At 60.6% G+C, this 24,362-nt stretch overlaps 2 protein-coding genes across 4 annotated transcripts; one reads left to right on the top strand and one right to left on the bottom strand.

Annotated features, from left to right (window-relative positions):
* Nucleotides 1–454: 454 nt before the first annotated feature.
* LOC115615673 (proteinase-activated receptor 2-like) lies at nt 455–2,783 on the top strand. The gene is made up of 2 exons (XM_030504118.1): nt 455–580; nt 1,405–2,783. Exons 1-2 carry the CDS (start codon nt 484–486, stop codon nt 2,427–2,429), a joined length of 1,122 nt encoding a protein of 373 aa, XP_030359978.1. The 5' UTR covers nt 455–483; the 3' UTR covers nt 2,430–2,783.
* On the bottom strand, nt 2,728–22,399 carry ARAP3 (ArfGAP with RhoGAP domain, ankyrin repeat and PH domain 3). Of its 3 annotated transcripts, none has more exons than XM_030504116.1 (34): nt 22,339–22,399; nt 19,530–20,603; nt 18,865–18,911; nt 18,539–18,612; nt 18,255–18,325; nt 14,365–14,634; nt 14,057–14,126; nt 13,173–13,293; nt 12,779–12,966; nt 11,974–12,080; nt 11,669–11,868; nt 11,455–11,540; nt 11,115–11,297; nt 10,721–10,868; nt 10,279–10,410; nt 10,053–10,206; nt 9,819–9,921; nt 9,407–9,605; nt 9,253–9,316; nt 8,790–8,953; nt 8,447–8,659; nt 8,205–8,310; nt 7,631–7,778; nt 7,379–7,447; nt 7,051–7,125; nt 6,822–6,936; nt 6,573–6,701; nt 6,294–6,427; nt 6,080–6,162; nt 5,835–5,870; nt 5,069–5,132; nt 4,848–4,985; nt 4,561–4,599; nt 2,728–3,941 (listed from the first exon to the last, which is right to left on the bottom strand). In XM_030504116.1, exons 2-34 carry the CDS (start codon nt 20,561–20,563, stop codon nt 3,375–3,377), a joined length of 5,331 nt encoding a protein of 1,776 aa, XP_030359976.1. In that variant the 5' UTR covers nt 20,564–20,603; nt 22,339–22,399; the 3' UTR covers nt 2,728–3,374. The 3 variants fall into 3 exon arrangements, with proteins under 3 accessions (XP_030359976.1, XP_030359977.1, XP_030359975.1); XM_030504117.1 differs by lacking the exon at nt 22,339–22,399 and adding an exon at nt 20,731–21,031 and having other exon boundaries at nt 18,865–18,908; XM_030504115.1 differs by lacking the exon at nt 22,339–22,399 and adding an exon at nt 20,731–21,031.
* Between the last annotated feature and the right edge of the window lie 1,963 nt (nt 22,400–24,362).

Consider the following 24,362-nt stretch of genomic DNA (forward strand, 5'->3'; position numbering starts at 1 on the left):
TGACATGGGCTTGTCAGCCAAGCCAAGGTGATGAATGCCTGGTCCTGGCAGGGCTGGGCGGGCAGGGTGGCCTGTCCCCATGTGTGCTGCTGAAGATGTCACCAGGCTGGAATCCAGCTGCCTCCTTCCTGCCCCTCGCGTGGGACACGTACAGCTCCGCTGCGGTTCACAACTGTCTTTCGATGGCTGCCTTGTGCCTGCTTCCCCCTCCCCACAGCATGTCACTGCGGGTGGGCGGCCGGAAATCACCCCGGCCTCAAAGCCGTCCCCTGTGTGCTCGTCAGTGGTGGCAGCTGACGGTCATCTGGAGCTCCCCGCCTCGTCTCACCACGAGGATGTGGTCGCAGGCATGACATGGAACGAAAGAGGAAGGTGGCAGCGGGGACAGGGCTGGCGCCTGTCCTGCCGCGGTGACGCACGGGGGGCCAGCCCTGTCTGTGGGGCTTCTGCAGACCCAGCTTGTGCAGAGGCCACCCCGCAGAGATGTCCCCGCTCGTGCCATCGCCCAGCTCTGCTGCCGCCTGCGTTGGCCTCCTGCTCGGCTGCGCCTGCCTTGGCTCTGCCGACCAAGTCTCCCCAAGTAAGTGCCTTGGTGGGTCTAGAGGGTGACGGTACAGGCCAGAGACACCTCAACATCATGTCCTGTGGTGCTCAGAGGGGATAACTGAGTGTCACGGTGAAAGCTCAGGGCACTACTCTGCTGCCTTCCGTGGGTGTCCATGTTCAAAACCTAAGTGAAGACCTGAAACCTGGCCACCCCTTCTCCTTTTGGCAGCAAAAATCAGGTTACTTCTTTTGTAACCTAAATTTCCCCTGTGCCCTGGATGTGGAGAGGTGGCAGAGGTTATGAGAAACCTGTTGGATGTAGCCAGGGTCCCCTGGGCACCACCTGAATGGAGCCTTTGGAGCTGAGGGTGACGAGCAAAGCCTGGCTGTTTTTTGAGCCAGCTGGAAAAGGGATTTGATCAGAAGTTGTTTGTCTGGTGTCCCGGGACCTTCCTGTTCTTCACTTTTGTTCTGAGCATACAGCAAAAAGCCTCTGACTTTTTGCTGGAAGATGGGGAGACAGCCTCCTAGTTGGGGGCCTGGCCAGTACGAGGAGGCATCAGCCCCGGAGGGAGAACATCTCCCATGCTGGCATGGGTGACCATATCCGAACCCTGTCCCTGTGGCTTTCCTGTCTGCCCTTTTGATCGCGTTGGGTTGCAGGGGACCCATTGTGCTTGGTAGGAAAAGGGACATGGGCAGAGCTGCATCCCAGGGCTGGCAGTGTCAGGGGCTCCCATGTCCGGAGCCACGGGGCAGGGCAACGCCAGGTCCTGCAGTTGCTGGTGACAGCTCCTGCATGGTCCCGAGTGGGAAGGAGCAGTGGGAGCTGAACGCGATGCCTTGTGTCCTCCACAGTGCGTGGTAAAGGGCGAGTCTTGATCCCCCTCACTGCCCAAGAAGAAACCGCGTGCCCCAGCGCTTCCGTGGAAGGTTTCCTCAACAGCACCCTCACCACCCGCCTCCTGCCTGCCCTCTACTCTGTGATCCTGCTCGTGGGGCTGCCAGCCAACGCTCTGGCCTGCTGGGTCCTGGTGACCAACTTCAGGAGATGTTCCAGCACCCTCTTCCTGCTCAACCTGGCGAGTGCCGACCTGCTCTTTGCCCTCCTGCTGCCCTTCAAGATCTCCTACCACCTCCTGGGCAATCACTGGCTCTTTGGGGACTACCTGTGTCGCACTATGATGGCCTTCTTCTATGGGAACATGTACAGCTCCATCCTTTTCCTCACCTGCATTGGCCTGGAGCGCTACATCTCTGTTATGCACCCATTCCTATGGAAGGGCTCCAGTCAGACGTGGGTCAAGGTGGGCGTCTGTGTGGGCATCTGGCTGGTGGTGGGGCTGGGCATGACCCCTCTGCTTTTGTGCCCCCAGACAAGTCATATCTCGAGCCTGAACATCACAACGTGCCATGATGTCCTAGGAAAGGATAAGCACACGTTCCTCGTCTACTATTTCCTCTGCCTAGTGGGACTGGGCTTTGGCTTGCCCTTTGTGATCATGACCATCTCCTACAGCTGCATCCTAGTGCAGCTGCTGGCCAAGGAGAGACGCTATGGGCAAGTGGTGCATGTCCTGGCCGTGGTCCTCCTGGTCTTCATCCTCTGCTTCACCCCCAGCAACGTGCTGCTCTTCATCCACTATATGCTGGAGGCCAAGGGGTGCCACAACGTCACCTATATCTGGTACACTGTGGCCCTGGTGCTCAGTGCCTTCAACAACTGCTTTGATCCCTTCGTCTATTTTTATGTCTCCCGGGATTTCCGGAGCTGGGTGCGGGATGCAGGCGGCTGCTGCCCAAGGGAGCTCGACACCTCCTCGGGAAGGGCCTCGGAGAAGGCAGCCTTGCCCCTGCGGTCCAAGGAGCAGAGCCAGCTGTAGGCAGGGCTTGGGGTGCTGCGCTGTGTCCCCCTACCCCGGGGGGGGGACATCCTGCAGTGCGGTGCCACCACAAAGAGCTGCGGCATCCCAGGCTGGCATCAACCCTGGGCAGAAGATACCACCCTGGATCTGAGCTTCAATAGGACTTCACCCCAGTTTTGTAGTTCCTTTGCCACCACCAGTGCTGCCCCCATCCCGTGGGCACCCCCCGGCTGGGTGTCTAACCCTGGCACCCTTATTTCCCCATCTAATGGACCCTGACGTCCCTCGCCACTCCTCCTGCAGTGACCAAACCCTCCAGAGTACAAATAAACCTTTATTTCTCCCTGCTGCTGGAAGGAAGAGGTACAAACACCCTGGCTGAGCAGGAGCTGTCCTCCATCGCCAGGACTATGCGCCGGGCACACATGGCCAGCCCTGCTCCCATTGACCACCCTTCTCCCCCCACAAATATGCCATGTTAGATGCAAGAAGGGAACTAGGGGGTGACTTGGGTGTCCTGACCCTGCTCCATGGGCCCAGTGCTGGAGAGGGGACATCATGCTGTGTTCCCCCATGCTGGCAGGCACCGTGCGCCCCGTGCCTGACACCGTGGACGCTGCCGAAACATGCAGGCACCATGTTTCTGCTTTCATTTTCCCTTTTACTTGCTTCCCGTGGTGCTTGGCCCAGTGGCAGATGTGCCACCCAGGAGCGAGAGCACATGTGGCAGCATCCCCAGCCCTCCCAAGACGGGGTACCACAGCTCAGCATCCTGGTCCCCATTAGTCCTCTGGTTCCCACTAGTCCCCGGGTCCCCACTGGTCCCCACTCCCAGCCGGCTCTGGGGTCAGAAGGAGGAGGAGGGTGCGTGCTCCATGCTGGAGGAGTGTGGGGTACACATTGTTGCTGCTGCTGGGCACAACTTGACCCCCAGGTCGGTGGCCACCCCTTTGGCACAGCGGGTCACGTCACCGGCTGGCCCGGCCCCGGTGGCTGGCCCTCGTTCTTCCTGAGGATGACGCTGCTGAGCTCCTGGATGAGTTTGTCGTTGATGGGTGAAGGAGGCTGAATGCTCCTCTTCCTGGCCATCTCCACTGTGGTCTCCGCACTGGGACTGCTCCCTGGTGTGGCTGCCTGCTCCCAGTCCCTGCCCAGTGCCAGGGAAGGTTCCATGTTCCTCTCCAGAGAGGCCGTTTTGGTGGGTCTGAGCCCCTGTGCTGGAGCTTTGTCGCTCTCCAGGTTCAAGCCCCTCTCGAGGGACAGGGCTTTGGTGACAGAGGGACCTGCCACCCTCTGGGCCGGGCTGGCGGGCAGCGAGGAGCGCAGTGCTGTGGCTGGGGGCTGCTCAGGGAACGGGGATGGCTTCTTGGACCTGTCCATGGGGGGCACGGCCGACAGGTCTGCCAGCAGCCCCTGCCCCAGCTCCAGTGTGGCCAGCTCTGGGAAGTTGCCCACCTCCTCATAGACAGGATCAGCATCTGCCTCCTTCTCTTGCTGCTCCTCCAGGGAGTCCTGGTGAATCTTCATGGGCTGCGGGAGGGCAGGATGTCAGGGTGAGGGGCACTGTCCACAGCACTCAGCAGTATACCCTCCATCCCCCCTCACCTTGCCCTCCCTGCAATCCCTGCCATGGACACACTATCCATCAGCTCTCTTGGCTCAAGGCACTGTAGCCCTTTCTTCCCCATTGCTGATGTTTGGTGAGTGTTATGAACCTGATAGTCCATGCCACCAGGCTGTAGCATCAGCCCTGCACCCCTTGGCAGAGGTGGTCTGGGGTGGGAAGGGAAGATGGGTGCCCATGCAGAGCACAGAGCCAGGCTAGGTGAGGTCCAGCCAGGTGGTCTCCATGCGAATAACCTGATGATGAGGAGGACCTAAACCTATTTCCTCACATATGTTGATCCTTTCCGGGTAATGGGAGAGGCTGTGGGAACTGGGCTGGACTGTTGGGGTCTTGCTTGCACACACTGGGACCACGCAGGGACCCCCATCCCTGGGTATAGGATGCCCAGAGCAATAGGCACTCCCTCCTCTGCCACACAGGGGGGGCAGGATGGCCTGGGCATGTCTCAAGCGTAGGTGACATCTCATTGCCAGCAAAGTGCAAAGCCAGCAACAAATGCACTCAGTGTGTGGTGGTACTTACAAAGAACATGGACAAAGTCCTTCGCGTGTGCAGGCGGCGCTGGAAACAGAAGAGATGGGCAGAGGTAAGCGTGAGATAGCAGGGAGCAGGGTTGCGGATGCCTGGGCAGGCAGCAGGGAGCTGCCATGGGCACAAGCACAGCACCAAGCACAGGGACACCCATCCAAAGCATCCATCAGGGACAGGCGCACGCATCCAGCTCTGGGGACCTGGGGTGGGTGCATGGAGCTGGGTGGGTGCATGGAGCTGGGTGGGTGCAGAAGCATGGGGTAGCTGTGGGGCTTTACCAGGGTCTGGTTGGCAGAGAGCATGGTGGCATCGGTGCTGTCGCCGTGCAGCGGCACCAGCGGCATGGTGCCGAACTTCTGCTTGGCGAGGTCGGAGGAGGAGCGCCGGCGCAGGATCACGGGGCGCAGGTCATCGTGCTGTGCACAAGGACAGGGAGCGGGGTCATGCTGGGCTGCCCTGCCTGCCCCCTTGAAGCCCAGCACAGCCAGCCTGCACCCACCTGAGCCTTGAGGATGCTGGTGGTCCAGTCCCACAGCTCAGCCTGCCCCGAGCACACCAGGTACCTGCAGTGGAGTCAGAGGAGAAGCTGCCAAGGAGCAGGGCCAGTGGGGCCCATGTCCCCTTGTCACTTTGACTGTGAACCCGGGACTGTCAGGCACAACTACACCTCTGAAACTGTGCCCAAATCATGCTTCAGAGCAAAGTGAGAGCTCCTCAGCTCAGATGCCCTTGCTGCCCTTAGCAGAACATCTCAGCCCCATGTCCCTGCCCCAGTATCAGTAGTGTCAGAGGAATGGGGAGGGCCTGAGCAGGATGCAGGGATGTGTCCGGTGCTAGGGAAGCAGGGGCAGGGAGCCCAGCTTGGTGCAAGGCACAGGAGCACTTGGTGTTGGGTGATGGGGACACAGGCTGGGTGAAGGCTGGCAGGCAGCACAGCCATGCAGGTGCCACGCAGACCTGAGCAGGGTGGGAATATCCCTCTGGAGCCTGCTGTGGGTGCTTGGAGCCACATCCCCCAGGGGTGCTGGTGTGGATGGGGAGGTAGGAGGGGTGTGTGGTACGGAGATTGCCCCTAGAGCCTGGCCCCCACCTTGTAGCAGGGCACATACAGCCCCACCACTCTGTCCCTCAAGTGCCCCAGCCAGGCACCAGCTCTGCCCTGACCCTGGGGCCCCATAGCACTGCCCCTGGCTGTCCCACTGCCACTGAAGCTGGGGACCGATCTCAACACCCCCAGCCCCAGGGGGGCAGGGACAGGTACTCACAGCTGCTGCTTGTCCAGGGTCAGTGTGAAACCCCACCTGGGGAATGGAAGAGACAGGCTGTGAGGAGGCACTGCCGAGCTCAGACATAGCCCAGCGTCTGTGGGCAGCAGTGGGGTGCTGAGCTTGCCCCATGGGTCCAGGCTTGTCATGGGCTGGGTCCCAGTAGGGCTTGGCATGCTCCCAGTGGCTGTGTGTGGGTGGCCAAGGGACCGAGGGATGCATGGCCCAGGGAAGGTCCCACTTACTGGGCTGGTGGCTTCAGCTTCTTCCTAATGCCCATGTAAACCTTGGCTGCATCCAGGGGCCACTCGCGCTCCGGTTTGGCACTCTGGGGAAGGAGATCCATTGGGTCAGCCCAGCTTGGTGCCAGCTTCCCTGCCAGGAGGACAGCCGCCACTGTGACACTGCTGTCCCCATGTTCCCCTCCCTGCCTCTCCTCCCTCAGCATCCCCTGGGTACCCTCTTCTCCTTGAGCAGCAGCAGCCTCCGGTCCCGGATGACGAAGTAGCGCTCCTGAAACTTGTTCCCCAGCAGCTTGGGGGGCTCCTCGCGGCACTTCAGCAGCCCACACTTGGGGGTCTCACGCTTGACGCCTGCTCATTTTGGGGACACATGGGTCAGGGTCCCACTGTGCATCTCAGGGATTTGCCCCTGATGGCCGCAGGGTGGTGGCCAGGGCAAGGGGAAGCTCAGGCAGAGCTGTCCCCCCTGGTGACACTGGGGTGCCTTTGTGGTTACCTGTGAAGAGACAACTGCCCTCGCCGATGGGGACCTTCTTCACCAGCAGGTACGCGGCGCTGGGCTCCGGGAGCTTGCACCACTGCAAAGCTTGCTCCAGCACCTTCTCCTTGGGGTGCAGGGGCCGCTCTGGGGAGGCACAGACACTCTGTCCCCTTCCCTGTCACCAGCAGCAAGCTGCCCCCTTACCCCACACCTCCTCCTCACCATGCCGAGAGCATCCCCCCGTGCCATCCCCACCACACTCACCCAGCTCCCCGTTCTCCAGGGCCTCGAAGGTCAGCCAGATGTCCAGGCTGGCTGCCACGTTGCGCATCTCCAGCACATGGTTGGTGAGCTCCTCTGCTGTCATCGTGGGGGACACCTGCGGCCGGACACACGGGGAGCTGTCGTGGGTGGTGGCAGGATGGGTCCCAGGCTGTGCCAGAGCCTGCATTCCTCCTTGCCTCCCCCAGCACGGCCCTTTTTTGGTACTCACCTTCAGGGTCACGCAGCAGTCAGGCAGCTTCTGCTCCAGGTAAACCTCGATGATGAGGTCTCCTGCCTGTGAGAGCTGGGGGAAGATCAGGTGGCATTGGTGCTGTGCTGGCATGGGTGCTGTGCATAGCCTCTTCCATGGGGCTGGTGATGGTGACCCAGGGAGCTGGGGGTGCTTATCCCCTGGGCAGGAGCCTCAAGGTGATGGGTGAAGGGGACACAAGTGGGGGAAGGTCCTTCTCCATGTATCTGGTGTGGGACAGTGGGAACCTGGGAGTCCCACCAGCCCAGGGATCCCTAATGGGTGCTGGCAAGCACATCCCCAGTACCTGGGTGTCCTTCCAGGTGGTGATCAGACTGTTCTCCAGATCCATCTGGGAGACCTGGTCCTCATCAATCTGCCAGAGGAAGGGTGCACAGGGTGAGAAGGGAGACACATGGAGTCAGTGTGGAGTGGGATATGGCTTGAGGACACATGGCCAGGATGGAGGGATGCAGGAGGAAGCAGAGTTGGGTAATATGGGGGGCTACAGGGGGAGACAGACAGAGTTAGCATGAAAAGGCCCCTGCAGGGAGCTTACATTGAAGATGCTGACATAGTTGTCAATGAGGTCTTCCATCACCTTGACCTCGTGCTCCCCTTTGCCATCGGTCTGGAAGAGGCTGGGTGCGAAGAGAAGCGACAGGTTCTTGGTGCTCATCTGGTTGAGGTCCGCACATTTCTGCACCCTGGGACAAGGAGGACAAGGTGAGGGGCTGGTCCCATGCTGGATGGGGTTTCAGCCCCAGCCACCCTCCTCTACCTCATACAGACTCTCCTCAAAACAGCTGTGGAATGTGGTATTTTTCCCTCTTTTTTTTTGGGCACTGGGTGAAGTTTATGTCCTACAGGGGGGTGTCCTTTACTCCCAAACCTCCTGTCACTCCCCTTTGCTGCAGGATAACTTTGGGAACATTTGAGATGTCCCAGAGCATCATGCTCCAGCACACCCCAGCAGCTGGGAGGCTGATGGAGCAGGGCACGGGCACTGGGCTCTTCCTGTCTCCCTGGAATGGGATCCAGCATTCCCTGGGCAGTGGGGTGACCCCACACTGCTGGCTGGCCTTGGGTACCCTGGCTGGACTAGGGGACCCTGCAGGGAGGTGGCCACTGACCGGTAGAGGTGCCCGATGAGCGCAGCCAGGGTCTTGTGGTTGAGGCGAGGCAGGCGATGAATGAGCTCCTTGTACCGCTCCAGGCGCTGGGGCTTCGAGGATATTTCTGGAGTGAGGAAAACAGGTCATGGCTTAATGGTGAATCCAGCAGATCCAGAGCTGACACGGCACCAGGACCCTGCCCTGAGGGACATTGGCTCAGGCGTCCCTGGCAGGCAGCCCAGTGTGGCAGAAGGATGTACCTGCAGCTTCCTTCCACTGCGGGTGCAGCTCCAGGGTGAAGACAGGATCTTCCAGCTCTCGAAAGAACCTCTTCAGCACGTCTGTGACATCCTCGATGAAGTTATCATTGATGCGCAGCTTGACGTTGCGGGCGTCCCGCCGGAACTCCTCCATCAGTACCTTGATCCGGGACTTGGCTCCGTTCTTGCGGTAAATCCCCTCATGCCGCAACCCTGGGACAGAGACATGGGGTCACGGGGGCCTGATCCTGCCCAGAGAATCCCTAGTGGGGGTCCCTGGCCCTGTTGGCCATCCCATGTGTGTTGGAGGATGCTGTGGCCGTGGTCCCCCCGCCGGACTCACCGTACTGCGTGATGAAGGCGATGCAGCTATCCACGATGATGGGGATGTCTGCCCGGCTCAGCTGCTGGTCGCGCAGCGCGTTACCCCGGCCCCCCGCTGATGCCTGGATGTCGCTGTACCACGCTGCCGAGTCCGCCCGCGACAAGCCCTGCAGGTAAAACGTCCTGAGAACAACAAGGGCAGAAAAGAGGGAATGAAGGTTGCCAGGGGTGGCAGGTTATCCCCTCCTGCCCGTATGCACAGGGAGCAAGGCACAGCCAGGCTGAGCCAGGGGACACCCTACCCCAGTGAGACCCCAGGCTGCGTGACCTCTGTAAGCCCCTTGGCCACAGCCCTACAGTCCCAGTAGCACCCCCACCATGGGTTTGGGATCAGCATCAACCCATGAATGAGTGCCTTTGTCCTGCGCAGCCTGCTGAGGTTGCTTGGCTCATTCTCCGTCATTCCCACAGCCAGGCCTCACCTCCCCATCTCCACCAGGATCAGCATCTCCTTCTTTTCTGGGGTCTCCGTGGGGGGAACCAGACCTGCATTGGGGGAAGAAGTAGAGGGGTCAGAGCCATGCATGGGCGCCCACCACATGGTGCCTTGTCCCGGGCTGCAGCACTGGCACTCACTGAGCTCCTGCAGCCGCCGCAGGTTGATGCTGTCCTCAGCCCCGTCATCCTCGGCGGGGCAGATGAAGAGGTGGGCTTTCTGCAGGATGAAGAAGGCCTGCTGCCACCGCTCGGGGTTAAGCATGCACTTGTAGCGCAGCTGGCCCACGCGCTGGAACTCGTAGCCCAGCAGGCAGTGACAGCTCACGGGTGTGAACCACTGCGGGATGGAGCAAGAGGTGAGCTGGGTAAAGGCAGGGCTCAGCACCCGAGCTCAGACCCCCCACGAAGATGGGGACAGGTTGCTGGGGAGGATGGGAGCCCCTGCAAAGGGAAGGAGGGTGCTTGCCACAGAGGATGAAGAGTGTGGGAAGCACAATGGGGAAGCAGGGACAGAGCACAGGGACCCACCAGTGGCACGGGGCTGGCTCACCTTGCCGACGGCGCTGGCCCATGCTTGCAGCGTCTCGGGCCCATCGGTTCCCAACTGCTGCACTTTCTCCCCAGTGAGGAAGAGCTCGAGGGTGAAGCGAAACCTGCAGAGGATGAAGTAGCCCATCAGGGCAGCCCCTTACCCTGAACCTGCACGCAGAGCCAGAACAAGGAGCAGGAGCAATGCCCATCCGCAGGCTCCCTGGGCATGCAATGGGGGCACAAATGGGGGTACCTTTCAGTGGGGCCAGGGCTGACGACTGCCTGAGCTCTGCTCACGCCCATGGAGAGGAGGTCCCCGCTCTCGATGTGGCCCAGGGGCTCGGTGCATTTCTCTGTCTCGAAGAAGAGCAGGGCTCTCTCCAGGGAGCACCACGTGCGCTGGAAGTCTGCGGGACCAGGGGGTCAGTGGCACTGGGGTGCGCACCTGCTGGCTGCCCTCCTGTGCTCCCCACACTTACCCTCTTTGCTCTTCTTGGTGCCTGGGAGCTTGTGGGGGGCTGTGGCCCGGTACAGGTACCCGCTGTGTGCCACTGGCTGAGTGATCTCGTTGTAGACACTCTCCGGCCCTGGTTCCTGTGCGTGGGGGGTCCCTGTGGGGGAATGGTGCTGATAGAGGGGTGGGAGCAGGCACCCACCAAGGCATGGGTACTGGAGGGGCAGGGAGAAACCACTCATGCAGGTGTAGGCAAGGGGGTGTGCCAGGCATGGGATTCCCTGAAAAGGGGCTCCAGAAGAACCCACTGCTTTGCCCCATCCCAAAGGGGGGGTGCAGTGGGGCAGGTGGGTCCCCCACAGCAGCTGATGTCCTGGCTGTCCCCAGCCTTGGAGTGTGCTGTGGGGGGCAGCGGAAAGGAGGAAGCCCCCATATCACAGGCAGATGGGGCTTGAGGGTCCTCGTACCTGAATGGCTCCTGGGCCTTTTCCTCTCCGGTCCCCCTGGTGCCACCTCGCAGGCAGCAGGGTCAGCCGCCAGCCCAGCCTCCGTGGATGAGAAGAACTGCAGGATGGTCTTGAGCAGAGCTGGTCCTGTCACCGCAGCGCACAGTGCCTGGGATGGGACAAGTGCCTGTAGGGACCATGTCCTGGCACACAGAAACCCCCAGCCTGCTGCCAGGGGTGCTTGAAGGCAGGCAAAGAGGGCACAACCTCCTACCCGAGCCCCCAGAACTGCCTGGCACAAGGGTGCAAGCACAACAGAGCCAAGCAGGAGGTGTTGGCATCTCAGCCCAAGAGCTCTGGGATGGTTCCCAGCACCCCAACACCCTGCCTGCATCCTAAGGTTCCCTGCTCCTACCTGGAGCACGTCCTCCTGAGTGGCGTAGTGGGGATGGGGCAGGCGGTACCATCCCTCTCGGTACTTGCGGGAGATGAAGTCCCGTCTCTGCTCGGCGCTGGCATCTGGGCACAGGGCCTCGGCGGCGGGGAGGCGGGCGGCCCAGAACCGGTTGGCTCGGTCATTTCCCAGCATGATAAAGAGCTGTAGGAGAGTCCCATGGACATGGCTAGGGTCAGACGGGAGGAACAGCATCCCTGCATCCCGAGGGAGACTGTGGGGCTGCTGCCCTGCCTGGAGAAGCAGCCTGGCCCCTGAGCCTGCCGTGCCAGCCCCAGTGCCCTGCCCTGAGTGCCTTTACCTGTACGATCTCATTGGACCACACGCTGGTGTCAAGCTTCAGGCTTTGTACTTTGGAGATATTGGAGCCCAGGCTACGGTGCTGCCCTGTGGGGAGCAGGACAGTGAGGACCCCTTGGTCCCACCAGGGGAACCAGTACCCAAGTTGCACCCATACCCCAGCCAGCACCCTGACCCATGGCACCCCAATATGCCCCCCAGGGAGATGTACTGGCCTGCACACTGCTTGCAGATGACCACGCACAGGTTGATGGATGCCCAGTCGGGACTCGGAGCCCAGCAGTCCGCACAGTGTTTGTTGGCTTTGTTGGACCAGATCTTCTCTGCCACCTCGTAGTCGTAGAGCATCTCAGCTATGGCCTCCTGCAGGGCCTCCATCCACTCCCGTTTCTCCCGCTCCGACTCCGCCACAAAGCTGTGAGCACCAGCACAGCCAAAATTCAGGGGTCTGGAGCAACCAGCACCCAGGTCCAGCATCAGGCTGCTCCCCCCACCTCATCCCACTGGATAATTGGGATACCTGAATATTTTGGAGGGGGTGATGAGCTCGAAGCTGCGGTTCTTGGCTTCGCGGATGGTGGAGCCACGCATCTCAATCACGCAGATGCCAATGCCCATTTTAAAGAACTGCAATTCAGAGTGGCACTGGTGTTGGCTCCGCAGCACCGTGGCTGTGCGGGACACACCACCCCAGACATGCCTGTGATGCTGGGCCTGGAGCCGGGTTGCTGCATCCAGCATCCCCAGCATCCCATCCCTGCTTTGCCTGGACAAGCCAGACCTGGTACCATGCTACATCTACCAGCTACCTCATGAGGGCTGACATAAAGCATCCTGCAAATACATGATGGCTTAAACTGAAAGGCAAGTTCTGCACACAGCCCCTGAAACCCGGGCATTCAAGTGCCTCAGTTCTGGGGTCAGGCACACTCATAAGGAAAGCATCAACTTGAGCAGAAACCACAGAGACTTGATGCTGAGCAATGCACGTCTGGCAAACTGAAAATGAAGTGACTGGAAAACACCAGGGGTGCTGAGAAACCTCAGCAGGCAGGAGGAGGAGAGTCCCGTGGGAAGCAGGTCACAGTGAAGAGACTGGGACAGGGGTCCATTCCTGGTACCTGCATCTCCAAGCCCAAGCTCCTACTACTGCTGCCCTGTGCAGGATCTTCAGCTTGCTGATCTGCCATTCCCTTTCTCCTACACATTTTTTTCCTCTCTGCTCTCCCTTTGGCACCAGCCCTAGCTAAAATCCCTCCGTCCCTCCATTGCTCTCATCCCATCCACCATTAGCACAGCCCTCTGTGTCCGCTCCAGTCACGAACCTGCTCACTCTTGTACAGCCACATCTCGGGCAGGCTCAGGGTTGCGAACACCTTGGACTTCTGCCCCTTCAGCTCCAGGATTCCTGACTTCTGGCAGTGGGCGGTGTTGGCGGGCCGGGGCCGGGACCCCACCAGGCGCTGCTCCGTCACCTTCTTCTGCAGCGTGGAGCACCACTCATTCCTCTGGGCTGGGGACCAGGTATGAGGGAGCGGGTCTGAGCCCTTCCCAACAGCCCTGGCATGGAGCAGAGCACCCAGCGGACATGGCAGGGGACAGGTCCCCTTGCTCATTGTGGCTGGATGGTTTGGGGATGGGGTGAGAGCTGTCCCCGGGATGCTCTGGCTGGAGAATGGAGGCAGGCACCAGTGGTCCCTGGCCGGGGTCTTCGCTTACCCTCATTCTCAGCACGGAAGACAAAGATCCGGTGGCTGGTGATGACTTGGAACTTGTTGTCCTTGGTGGAGCGAGCCATCTCAATCACAGACAGCGGGACCACCCCCTTGGGGTAGGGCTCCTGGAACAAGCCCCAGGCAGGGTTATCCCCCTTTGCCCTTCCTCTGGGACACATCCATAACCCGGCCACCCAGCACCTGTCCCTGTGGTGCCATACCCATAGGGGTAAGGAGGTGGGGCAGAGCCCACAAGCTCCTGCAGTTGTGGGCCGTGCATGGCACGTGTTTCTGCATGGGTGCCACTGATGTAGGGCCAGGGCAGCAGAGTCTGTCACTCCAGGCGGCGTGGCAGCCACCAGCACCCCACATCAGGCCTAAATGGGGCCATGCACCCACAAAAGCATGAGAGGACGTGGGACAGGAAAAGGTTGTTGTTTCATCACATGCACCTAACCCACAGCGCAGCGCTCACAGCAAGAAAAGCTGCTCTGTGCAGCACATCTCAACACCCCGCAGGTGCTCGGCTGGGTGCTGCCTCAAAGCACAGCCCAGGGCCACCAGGAGATGAGGATTTAGGTAGGGATGGGTCCATGGTGGGACCCAGAGATCCCCCATTTGCAGTCTGCTCCAGTGCTTCGGAGCCAGAAGAGCCCCCCTTGCCTGCTCTCTGTTGGCAGAGGGACTCTTGCTACCCTGGGCTTCCCATGGCACGAGGCTGTTTTCAGAGCCCCACCATGGCTGCTCTGCCCTGGTGATGGTGAAGGAGTGCTGGCTCCTTACAGAAGGACAAGGGGAGGCAAAGGGGATACGACAGCTCATGTGGTGTCAAGACACCCTGCTCTGGGTGCAGCCTCCCCGCCCTGCCCACATCCTGCCCCTTCGTACCTTCTCACTGCTGAAGTACATCAGGTTCTTCCCGTCGAAACGGACGTAGCGCCTCTGGAAGACATAGTTCCTGTTGGGATGGCAGAAAAACGGGGCTGTTGGGAAGGGAATGATCCCCCCAGGGACCCCTTATCTGCTCACAGACCCCCCCTTCCCCTAAGAATGGCTGCACAGAGACCCTTGCAATGGTACCCAAAAGGGTCCTCCTCCTGTGGGGACGTCTGGCACGGTGACCAGTGTGCCCATCACACCAGCCTTGCCCAAGGGGGGCTTTACCTATGGGGACTGTCCCATGGGTGGGCACATACCCCTGTGGGGAAAGCTTGTCCAGCCATCCACTGAGCATGGTGGGCCGGGGCTCGGACAGCGACGTGAAGCTGGCGTAAGGGGAGATGGTGAGATCATCCAGGACCTCGTCCGGGTAGAGATGTGCAGGCAGGATGAACGGGGTGCCCTCGGCCCGCGGTGCCTCCACAGTGGAGTATCCCTCTGTGTCATTCTGGATGATGCGGTCAATGAGCCGGGACCGGGTCTCCTCGTCCTCACTCCTTCCCTCGCTGCTGCACTCGCTGCTTGTCCTGTGGGAAATGGGGCTGGGAGGGAGCTGGCCTGTGGCAGCTCAATGCCATCCCTTCTGGGACTGTCTCACACTGCTCCTGGCCTCATCCTGAGCTCCTGGGGGCACCCAGTGATGTGGGTGTTTGCATCTCCATGAGCAGGGTGGGACAAGGGCTCAGTGATCATGAGCCCCATAGCCATCAGCAGCCTGGGGCTCAGCCAGCCTTACATGGTGGCAAGGCTGGGGCTAGCTGGCAAAACGGGCTTCCCACTGTGGGTAACACTGCACAGGCCACCACACATCTCCAAACCCCCGGCATCACCTCCTGCCCCTCTTCACAGCAGCAAAACAAGCCCAGTCCCACCCCCTGCTCCCCGCTCTACACCCACCCCAGACACCTCCTCACCAGGGGTCTCTGCTTCCTTCACTCTCTACCCCTCCAGCGTTCATGGTACTGAGAAGGTCCTTCAGCCATGACAACCTCCTGCCTGCTCTTTTGTTTTGCAAAGAGATTGGGATGGAGAGATGGGCCTGAGGAGCTCCTGCAGCCATCTCCTGTTCTTGGGAAGCTCTGCTATCCCCCAGCCAGGCCTGGTGAGCCCATCCAGCCACAACAATAAAAGGAAGTTATAAAAATAAGCTTCTAAGCCTGCCCCTTCCCCTCAGCACTCTCAGCCAGACGTGTTTCTTTGCCTGGAAAGGAAATGTGCTGGAAAATGTCTGACAGTCCCAGGAGCAAACAGCCGAGCTGCCCAGGTGCAATGGTGATGGGCAGCAAGAGGGTCATGGAAGTTGGGACACCCCAGCAACCAGCACCATGCCACTGGGTCACTGATGGCATCCAGTGCCAGGATGAAGGAAAGGCTCCAAGAGAGGCAACAAGGATGGTCCAAGCCCTATCACAGCTTCTGCCCGATGAGCACCTGAGCAAGTGGTGCTCCACTTCTCCAGTGGGGAAAGGGCGAGTGATGGGGCAGGTTCCTGAAGCCATGAGCAGCATGAGGAGGGCAGAAAGGCATCTCCCCTTTCTGCTGCCACAGGAGCTGGGTGACGGCAGATAAAGCCAGCAGGCGCAAGGTGCAGAACCACATGGGAAAGGAGCATCTGACCTGTGGGAATCCTCACTATGGGATGTTGTAGAAGGAGAAATTTATGGAGGAGAAATCCACTGGGGGATACTTAATATGAGAAACCACCTCCAGCAGCATCCCATGTGCTAGAAGTGCTTTTGGAGCAGGAGAATGACCACAAACACCTCTCCTCATCGTAAATTCTCAGAACACCTTGTTTTGAGCACTGCCTTATCATAGGAACCAAGGCAGTGCATGGACTTGTGCTTTGGCCCTGGACAGGCTCTTTATGAGGCCATTGGACATCAGATGTCCCCAAAGCACGTGGGACAGAAGTAAGACACACAGTTTGCCTGGGAGGATGTTGGGCAGGAGCCACCCAGGCTGGGGGTCAGCTCTGGGATAATGTGTGGGGCTGGAAAGGGAAAATGGTCTGTTTGGCTCCAGAAAGACAAGAAATGGCCATGGGTGGCTTGGAGGCTCAGATCACAATGACCATTGCTGTTTAATTAGTGTAACAGAGCCTTGGCAGGGTGATAGATCTGGCTGCAGTTCCAGCCTGGTGTCCAGCTCCTACAGGGGTGGCTGTAGGGCTCTGCACGTCACAGGCGGGCATCAGCCTTGATGTCAGAGCCAAGTGGGAGAGACGCTCTGAATGGGTCAGGGCAAGAGAAAAAGAGGAAAACCCCATGACGGACCCTTCCTGAGCCTTCCTTACAGCCACTGAGGCCACGAAGAGCTGGAGGACAAGCAGCACCCAGCAGGGACAAGCAAAGCTCATGGCCCAGCTGGAGTGCGGTCTCTCAGCATCCCAGGAGCATGCCAAGACCCTCAACTTCCAGGCCTTGAGGACAGGGTTGGTAGAGGAAGGCTCCAAACCTCCAATTAAGTCTACTAAGGCCAAGTCGTCCCCCTTTCAGCTGGTGCTGGGCAATGGAGACAACTAACCTTAGGGCCAAATGAGTCCCCAGGTCAGCTGAGCCTGGAGGCTGATGCCTGAGGTGCACTGAGTTGGGGCAGTCTCAGCCTGCCAGTGCTTAAATGGGAGATCTGGGAGATGGAGGATGGGTGATGGAGGAAAGGGATCTGCGGGTGGTGAGGGGACCAAGGAGCTGCTGACGGATCTAGTTACTTCAACAGGGGTCATGGGCCAGACAATCAACCTGGAGGTAAGTAGGGAGATAAGGAATAAGCTGTCAAGGATACACCATTCCTAGTTTTAAGGTGAATTTTCATTCCTCTCCCTCGTTACTGAGGATATCTCATTGCTGGCCAAGGTGGCTCTGCCTGTCTCTAGCATTAACCCACAATGCCCAGACCCCAAGCCAGAGAGCAGCGTGGTCCAGATGGAACTCTCCCATAAGAGGGTGAGAGGAGGTATCTCATGTAGGATACAGATAGCCCGTAGCTCCAGGGGGATCATGGTTGGACTGGTGGGGCTGGTGAGGAGAGGAAAGCATTGAAGCAGCCCACTAAAAGGATTCATGAGCACAATGCGAAAAGCCTTCAAAGGCTTTTCTGTCCCTTGTTCAACTCCCCACACCCCAACCACCTTAGTGCTCAGGCTGTGAGAAAGAAACCTGTCAAGTGCTGCCTGTGACGCTGCTGGTGGTCACATTCTGCCTCCTCTCAGCAAGACCCTGCTGGGTCCAGGGCTGAAAGCACTCAGCTGATGCCCTCAGGATGCTCTGCATGCTGGCTCCCTGGAAGCTGATAGATGGAAACTGACCCATGGGCCAGCTCCCAGCCCTGCTCTGAACTACTGGTTCAGTATCTCCACAGCAGATGTCAGCATTTCTGTTTCCAAAGCTCCTATTCCCAGGTATTTGCAGTTCCCCATCCATGGCCCGTGTTGGGACTGTGACCCTGGATCAGGCCAGACTCGCTCCCAGAGCTGGACTGACCAACACTGGCACCAGAAAGGCAGGGGCATGGGCATGCACTGGCCAGCAAAGCCACGGGCAGAGCTGAAGGACACAGCGCCTCAGCTCACCGCCTCCTCTCTGAGCAACACAGGAAAAGGAGCCCTCCCCATCCGAAATGGGAAGAGCAACTTTCCTTCCTCTTTCTGAGATGGTATCAGGAGCTATGGAAAGGACATTTGAAAAGCATTTTAAAGGTGCCCCTCACAATCTCACTGTCCACCACAGCGCGTGACAGGTCAGCAAATGCTGATTAGATGATGCTGAAGCCTTTGAAGGTCGCACATTCCTTTACCTGGACCTTAGAGCAATCCCATTTCTGACCGATCCCTGTTCTCCTCTGGTGTTTTCCTGCTTAAGCAGCCAAATCCAGGCTTTGCCTGGTGTGCAGGTGCCCAGTGCCACGGGAACAGCCCCAGAGCATCTGCTGGCAAGCGCTGTCCCCTCCAGGGCCACCCACCAGCACAGCCCCTTCTCATGTCTGAGCCCGTCGGCTCTTCTTGAGATGCTGACCTGATCCCAGACACTCCTGATGGGTTCCGCAGTGGGGAAAAAGCCCCCGTGGCCTCTCAGGCTGTCCCCAGGGGTGTCTCTGCCCCCTTGGCATGCAAATCCCAGCCCCCGAGCCCAGAGGAGGTGATTCCTACCTGCGCGCTTCTCGTTCCAGGTCCAGCTCGGACACTGCCTCGTAGCTCTGATCGGAGGAGATGCCAACACCCTGGGAGGAGACATTGGTCACATCTCTCCCCTCTGCCTTCTCCCACCCCAGACCTCCTCAACCCACCTGTCCCAGTGCAAGAGGACTCAGTCTGTGACCCCCACCCCAGCAGTGATGCTCAGCACTGCCAGGCACCTCGGTCTCACCAGCAGCAGCTGGTGGGATGCAGAGTGACATCTGGGGACACCCACCATCCCCACTGTGTCCTCTCACCTTCTGCTCCTGCGATGGGGCTATGTGCCCGAAGATGGTCTCGCTGTAGGGGCTGACGAGCTGCTCACTGACGTCTGTGGGCAGAGACATGGGAGGGAAAGCAGTCAGCAGTGCCTGACAACCCTGGAGGGGACCCCCCCACTGAGCCCTCCACAGTGAACCCCAACATCCAGAGCATCTGGATAACAGAAATGCCAGCCAAATGTGTCCCTGAGTGAGACAGGGGCACAAGGCAGGACCTGGGGACAAGGCAGAGGGTGTCCTCCTAACTGCCCCTTCATTGGGGACGCTGGGAGATCCCCGCTGTGCACCCTGGGTGCTCTCACCTGATGTGCTGGTGGGTCTCTGTGGGACGGGGGGCAAGCCGGGACTGCTGGAAAACAGGAGAGGTATTATTGTGGCTCCAGCCAGGATGGGGAGGGATCTTTCCACCTTGTTTTCCCATGTAGCTCACTTTGCTTCTGGCCGGGGCTGAGCCCAGCTTCACCCCCAGGATGTGCAATATCCCCTCCCTGCTCCCAGCACCCTCCTTTGCTCCCTTCCTCTCCCAACCCCATGCTGTGTCTCCTAGGGCTGCCGGGCATTTCCCATCCCAGCTCACCGCCTTCTAACATATCCCACCTTGCTCCCAGCAGGAGCCAGACCCAGACCCTCCCTCAGCCACCCCTCACCATGACAGGGACCCCCAGCCCTGCTGCCCTGGGAGGGCAGAGGAGGGGCAGCAGCTTCTCCCCCCAACCAGAGGAGCCATGCGGGGGCCCAGGGCCACCCTGTCATCTCGGAGGGATCCCAGCTGCCCTGCGGGCTGGCTCCATGCAGAGCCTGGGGAAGGCACGGGAAGAGTGGTGAAAGGGGCTTGTCAGCACCCAGAGGCAGGCAAAGCCAGGCTAGGAATGGGGTCCTGTGGGGGGACGGTTTCTCTGGATCCTTGGATCTGGATGCTCTGCACCCCCCCCTCCACTCCATGTGGGGAGGGAAAGCATCTGCTTACTCAGGCTTGTCCGGCTGTGTCAGCTCCTGCGGGGACAGAACCTGACCCTGGGGACCATCCTCCCCTCCCGAGTCCTCAGCGGGTGCTGACGGGTGCTTGAGTCCTTCATAGATGACGTTGGACACCATCTCCATCCTGCCCTGCGCTGAGGCAGGCTGCAGGGCTGGCCTGGGGCACGGCGAGGGGTCTCTCCTGGCTGGGATGGATGTGGGGTGCCCCTCTGGCACACTCCCAGCGCTGGGCTCCGCTGCCGGGACCCTATGGCTGTGCCGTGGTGGGACAGATGGGATGAACAGGGGGGACTTCTCCGATGCCTCCAGGGTTTGTCCATGATCCGGAGCTGGTGGGGACCGTGTCTCCTCCCGAGCGCTCTCCCGCACCCGCAGCCGGGATAATCCCATGCCCATGGCTGCCCCTGGGCCAACCGGCTGCACTGGCTGGGGATCTGGGCTCTCCAGATCCGTGGAGCTCTCCCCTGGCACAAACCCCTCCAGTACCACAAAGGCTGCAGTTGCCCTGTCTCTGCCTGGGCCGTGTGCCGGCACCGTGGTGCGCGCCGGCGGCGCAGGCGCTGAGCCCTGCTCTGGCTTGGAGCGAGGGAAAACCGTCCTCGGCTTGGGAACGGGCTTCACGAGGGGAGGAGCAGGGTCCTTCTCTAGAGGCGATGCCTGGGCGGGCGCAGCGACACGCTGCTGCGTCCCCAAGGCGTCAGTAGCCCCTCCTGGCTCTGCTTTCATGGCATCCTTGCCCGTCTGGGGGGCATCCAGCACCTCGGTGGCTTGGAAATGGGTGTTTTCCGCTGCGAGTCCACTCCAGGACTGACTAAGCACCCGTGTCTGCTGCACCAAGTTCAGGATCCTTTTGCGGTGCCCGGTGGCGGTGATGCCGAGCTGCTGCAGGTGGTCACTGTCCAGCGAGGCGGCGTCTCTGGCCACATGGTACCCATGCTGCTTGAAGACATCCCGGTACCTCTCCAAGTGGATGGTGGCCAGCCAGTCTGCGATATCAGAGTCAGGACCGCACAGAGAGCTCATGGCCCTGGGGTGCCTCTGCGACGGATGCTCAGCCCATCATCTGTGGAAGGAGGAGAGAAAGGAGATGAGGAGGCAGCAGGAGGGGAAGGGGGTGTTCAGCTGTGAGTGGGAGCACGGGCAGCTCCCAAAGGCCCCCCTGCCTTGCTGCTCTCCCCGTTGTTGCTCACCTCCCAGCTCCAGGAGCCCGCATCCTGTTGTTTCTCAGCCCCAAGCCTCTCGCCCCTCCCCGGAGCTGCCGGATCCTGGCCCCGCTTTGTCGGTGAGGCCGTGACCCGAGTCCAGACAGGAACCGAGCAGCCGGGGGCTCACAGGGGAGCGGGTTGCTGAGCAGATGCTGGGCGATGGGACATCCCGGGCGCTGCCACACACGGGGCTGGGTGTGAAGAGGATGGGAGCTGCCAGAGGGGTGTCCCGGAGGAGGAGCTGCCCCAGGCAGATAATGGGGGGAGCAGCTGGGCCCCTCCCAGGGGATGAGCTCCTGAGCCGGCCGGCTCGGGGAGGGCTCTGCGGCCGGAAGGGACAGACTATAATCTCTCTCTGTCACTGCTGGCGAGGGCATGGGAGAGGTCAGCGTGACTCACGGCAGGCAGAGGGGGGACAAGCCTCCCACCCCAACAAGCCCCTGCCTGCCCCACTACCAGCACCCACAGCTCGAGGCAGAGGGGCATGGCCGGGGGCTCAGCACGCTGCCGCCCCCCAGGCCCTGCTCTGCTTGTGACCCCCATCCCCAGATCATTTGCTGGCACAGCTCTGGGACAGAGCCGTGGTCCCTGCGGAGCGCTGAGGGCCTTTTTCCCATGAATCACGCTGCTCCGCGCTGAACCATCTGTGCTGACTGTGCTGCCACTGGGTCTTTTTCCAGTTCCTCCATTTCCCTCTATTGTTCAGTGCAGGCTTCCTTCCTGCTGCCTGCATGATCCCACGCATCCCCTGCCCCCTCCCGCAGGAGCGGAGGGACAGCCAGGCCAGGATTCCTGCTGCATGATCCCTGTGCAGGCATCTGCTCGCTCCCCACTGCTGCCTGCACAAGCAAGAGTTGCAGCAGTGCCGTGGGGCTGGTGGTGGCTGTGGTGTCCCTGAGCACGTGAGGAGGATGCTGTCAGCAAGCACGCATGAAGAGCAGGGCTCTCTGCTTACATGTGCCCAACCCTGTATGTGTGTGCATGGGGGGCTCCCCATGGGGCAAGTGGCTGCACACTGGAGTGCATTGAGGAGGGACAGTCGTGGCAGGAGCTGGCTGAGAAGGTGGGGCAGCAAGGCATGGGGAGCAGGGCATAGGGACGCTGCAGCCTGATATAGGACCAAAGGGCTGGGCAGAGGGGTATGGAGGGTGACGACCCATATGGGTGTGGGTTGGATGTCACTGCCACAGGCTTAAAGGGCTGTACCCACTTGTGCCGAGCAGAAATGGGGCAGTTTCCCCCTTCCTTGTGCCTGTATTGCCCCGAGGGATCTGTGGCCAGCTTTGCCCACTGCCTGCCCTGCCTGGGGGGTGGTTCAGCAGGCAGCCTCCTGCCAGGACCTGGCTCCCGAGAGCCTCCCATGCCAGGCACTGGGCACTGGCTGTGTTGTGGCACTTTGGGGCCGTCCCGTTGTGCCCACGGGCAGTGGCACTTTGCAGGGAGGTGGACACCGTCGCTGTCCCTGCAAGCACAGGCAGACCAGCCAGTGCAGGGGGCTGGAAGAGGGCATGAACTGCCTCAGCCCTGGCCCTTCCCTCCCTGTCCCCAGGTCTGCCCCGTCCTCCCCCTGCCGCCGTCGGGGTTGTCCCTCACCTCTCGCCCCGCAGCGCGGTCCGCAGCCCCCCCGGCCGGTGGCAGTGCCGCTGCCGGCTCCGTCCCGCTCTGGGCTCCAGGGTGATGCAGAGGTGTCCCCCCCCGGGCATGGGGCGCAGCCCGCAGGTACCGCGCACGGGAACCGCTGCGGGCACAGCCAGGCTCCGCAGCACCCAGCCCGCCTCCCGCTGCCGGTCCCTCCTACAGCCCAACCCTCCGGCCCCCATCCCTGCCCCGTCCTGACCCTTCCTCGGCATCACCCTGCCCCTGGCCCGGCTGCCCCGTGGCCTGCCCCTCAGCCAGGCTCTGCCCTCCTTTGGGGGCTGCATCCTCCCTGCTCACCCCTCGTGCTCCTTCTCTCACCTTCCCAGTGGAGGCCCTGCTCCCCACATGCGTTGCCATGGGGGAACCAGACTCCCCTGAGACCCACATCCCAAGGCTGCACAGCTGAGGGAGATGTTTGAAGTTCTCAGGTGCATTGGGCTCTATCTGCTCTTCCTGCCTCTGGCCACACACAAGAGGAGGTATTCATCCTGGCCTAGAACCAGGCAGGGTGCAGGTGCTGCCAGATTGGCGAAAACAGGCTAAAATGCCCATGTTTATGAAGCGACGGGGGGGCTGGCGCTGGGGCTGGCTGGGTGAAATGCTGGGAATACAAACCCCTGCCTTGCGCTGCAGGGATGCTGGGGATGCAGCACCCACCCCACTGCTGCTGCCCCATCATGAGAGTGGAATGGGCTGAGGGGCAGGGTGGCAGCAGGGTCTGGGTGGCAGGGGGACATCAGGGGGTTTCTCTCCTACAAGGAGCCTGTGCTTTCACCGCGGGCTGACCTGGCTGCCTTTAACGCAATGCTTTCGCAAGAGCCGCAGTGGGGCTGGCAGTTAGTGCAGCTCTGCTCTTACCCAACCTTGCACACAGCATGTCCGAGGGTGGTATCTCACAATACCCTTCAGCCCTTCTCTGGTCCTGATGCTGAGGCTCCGACTCCCCTTAAACCAACTCAAGCTGCTCCTTCCCTGCCCCAACAATATCCCCAAAAGCCATTGCAGGGGCTGGGAGCTGCGGGAGGCCCTGCTGTGGGAAGTCCACCCTTACAAGCCTCTGTGCGTGCAACTAGAAGTGAAAGGGCAGCTTCTCCTTATCACAGGCTTGCTCCTACAAAGCAGAAGCAGAATTCAGCATGAATCTGCATGGCTTTTGCCTTCCTCACCCTTCCCCACCAGCTGCTCCAGTGGTGGGTGATGTCCCTGGGGCTGGGGACAGCATTTGTGGCCCCATGGACCACCCCTGTGGGTGAGGTGTGGAGACAGGGTGCACGGGGACCCTAGGGGTGTGCAGCGACCCTCTGATCCTGCCCTACTGACTCTGCCATCCCCCTGGGCTCCCACCTCTGTTGTTTGGCTGAACACAAGCACTGGTGCTCAAGGGAAGGTTGCTGATGTCTGCAGTGTGAGTGGCTGGAGGGGCAGAGCAAAGGGTGCCGGTGGCACTGGTGGCACTGGGGTGCCATCACTTCCATCGCGCTGTGCTGGGGCACTAGCACCAGTGAAACACACTCCTGCAAGGGGCCAGATCCTGGCTCACTGCTCTTCAGCACCCTGAAGCATCTCTACAGACCCCTCATAACCTGCTGTGGAGAGCAGTGCTCATCCCCATGTACCAGGAGGGCAGAGATAGGCTGCTGGGAGGGAAATGTATGAGGGTGGAAGGGACACCCCGGGACACCCCCAGAGTGGCAAGTCGCAGTCCCATCCTGTGGCCAAGTGTGACCACGAGTTCCCACAACCCACATCCTGATGGCTGCTGGCAGGCCAGTTCAGCACAGAAAACCTTCTCCCCTCATCCTTTCTCCCTCCACAGTCACCTAAGTGCCAGGACTGGGGCTCGGTTTCCCTGGCAGGGGGAAAATTGCTGCTCAAACACCCAGCACCCGGTTCCCAATGGGAACTGCCCAGCTGGAGCTGGGATATACCTCACCCATGGGACCACCAGGGATCCAGACAGCTGGAACAGGGGGAATGGG

The sequence above is a fragment of the Strigops habroptila genome, chromosome 12, assembly GCF_004027225.2.
Source record: "Strigops habroptila isolate Jane chromosome 12, bStrHab1.2.pri, whole genome shotgun sequence".
Lineage (NCBI taxonomy): Eukaryota > Metazoa > Chordata > Aves > Psittaciformes > Psittacidae > Strigops > Strigops habroptila.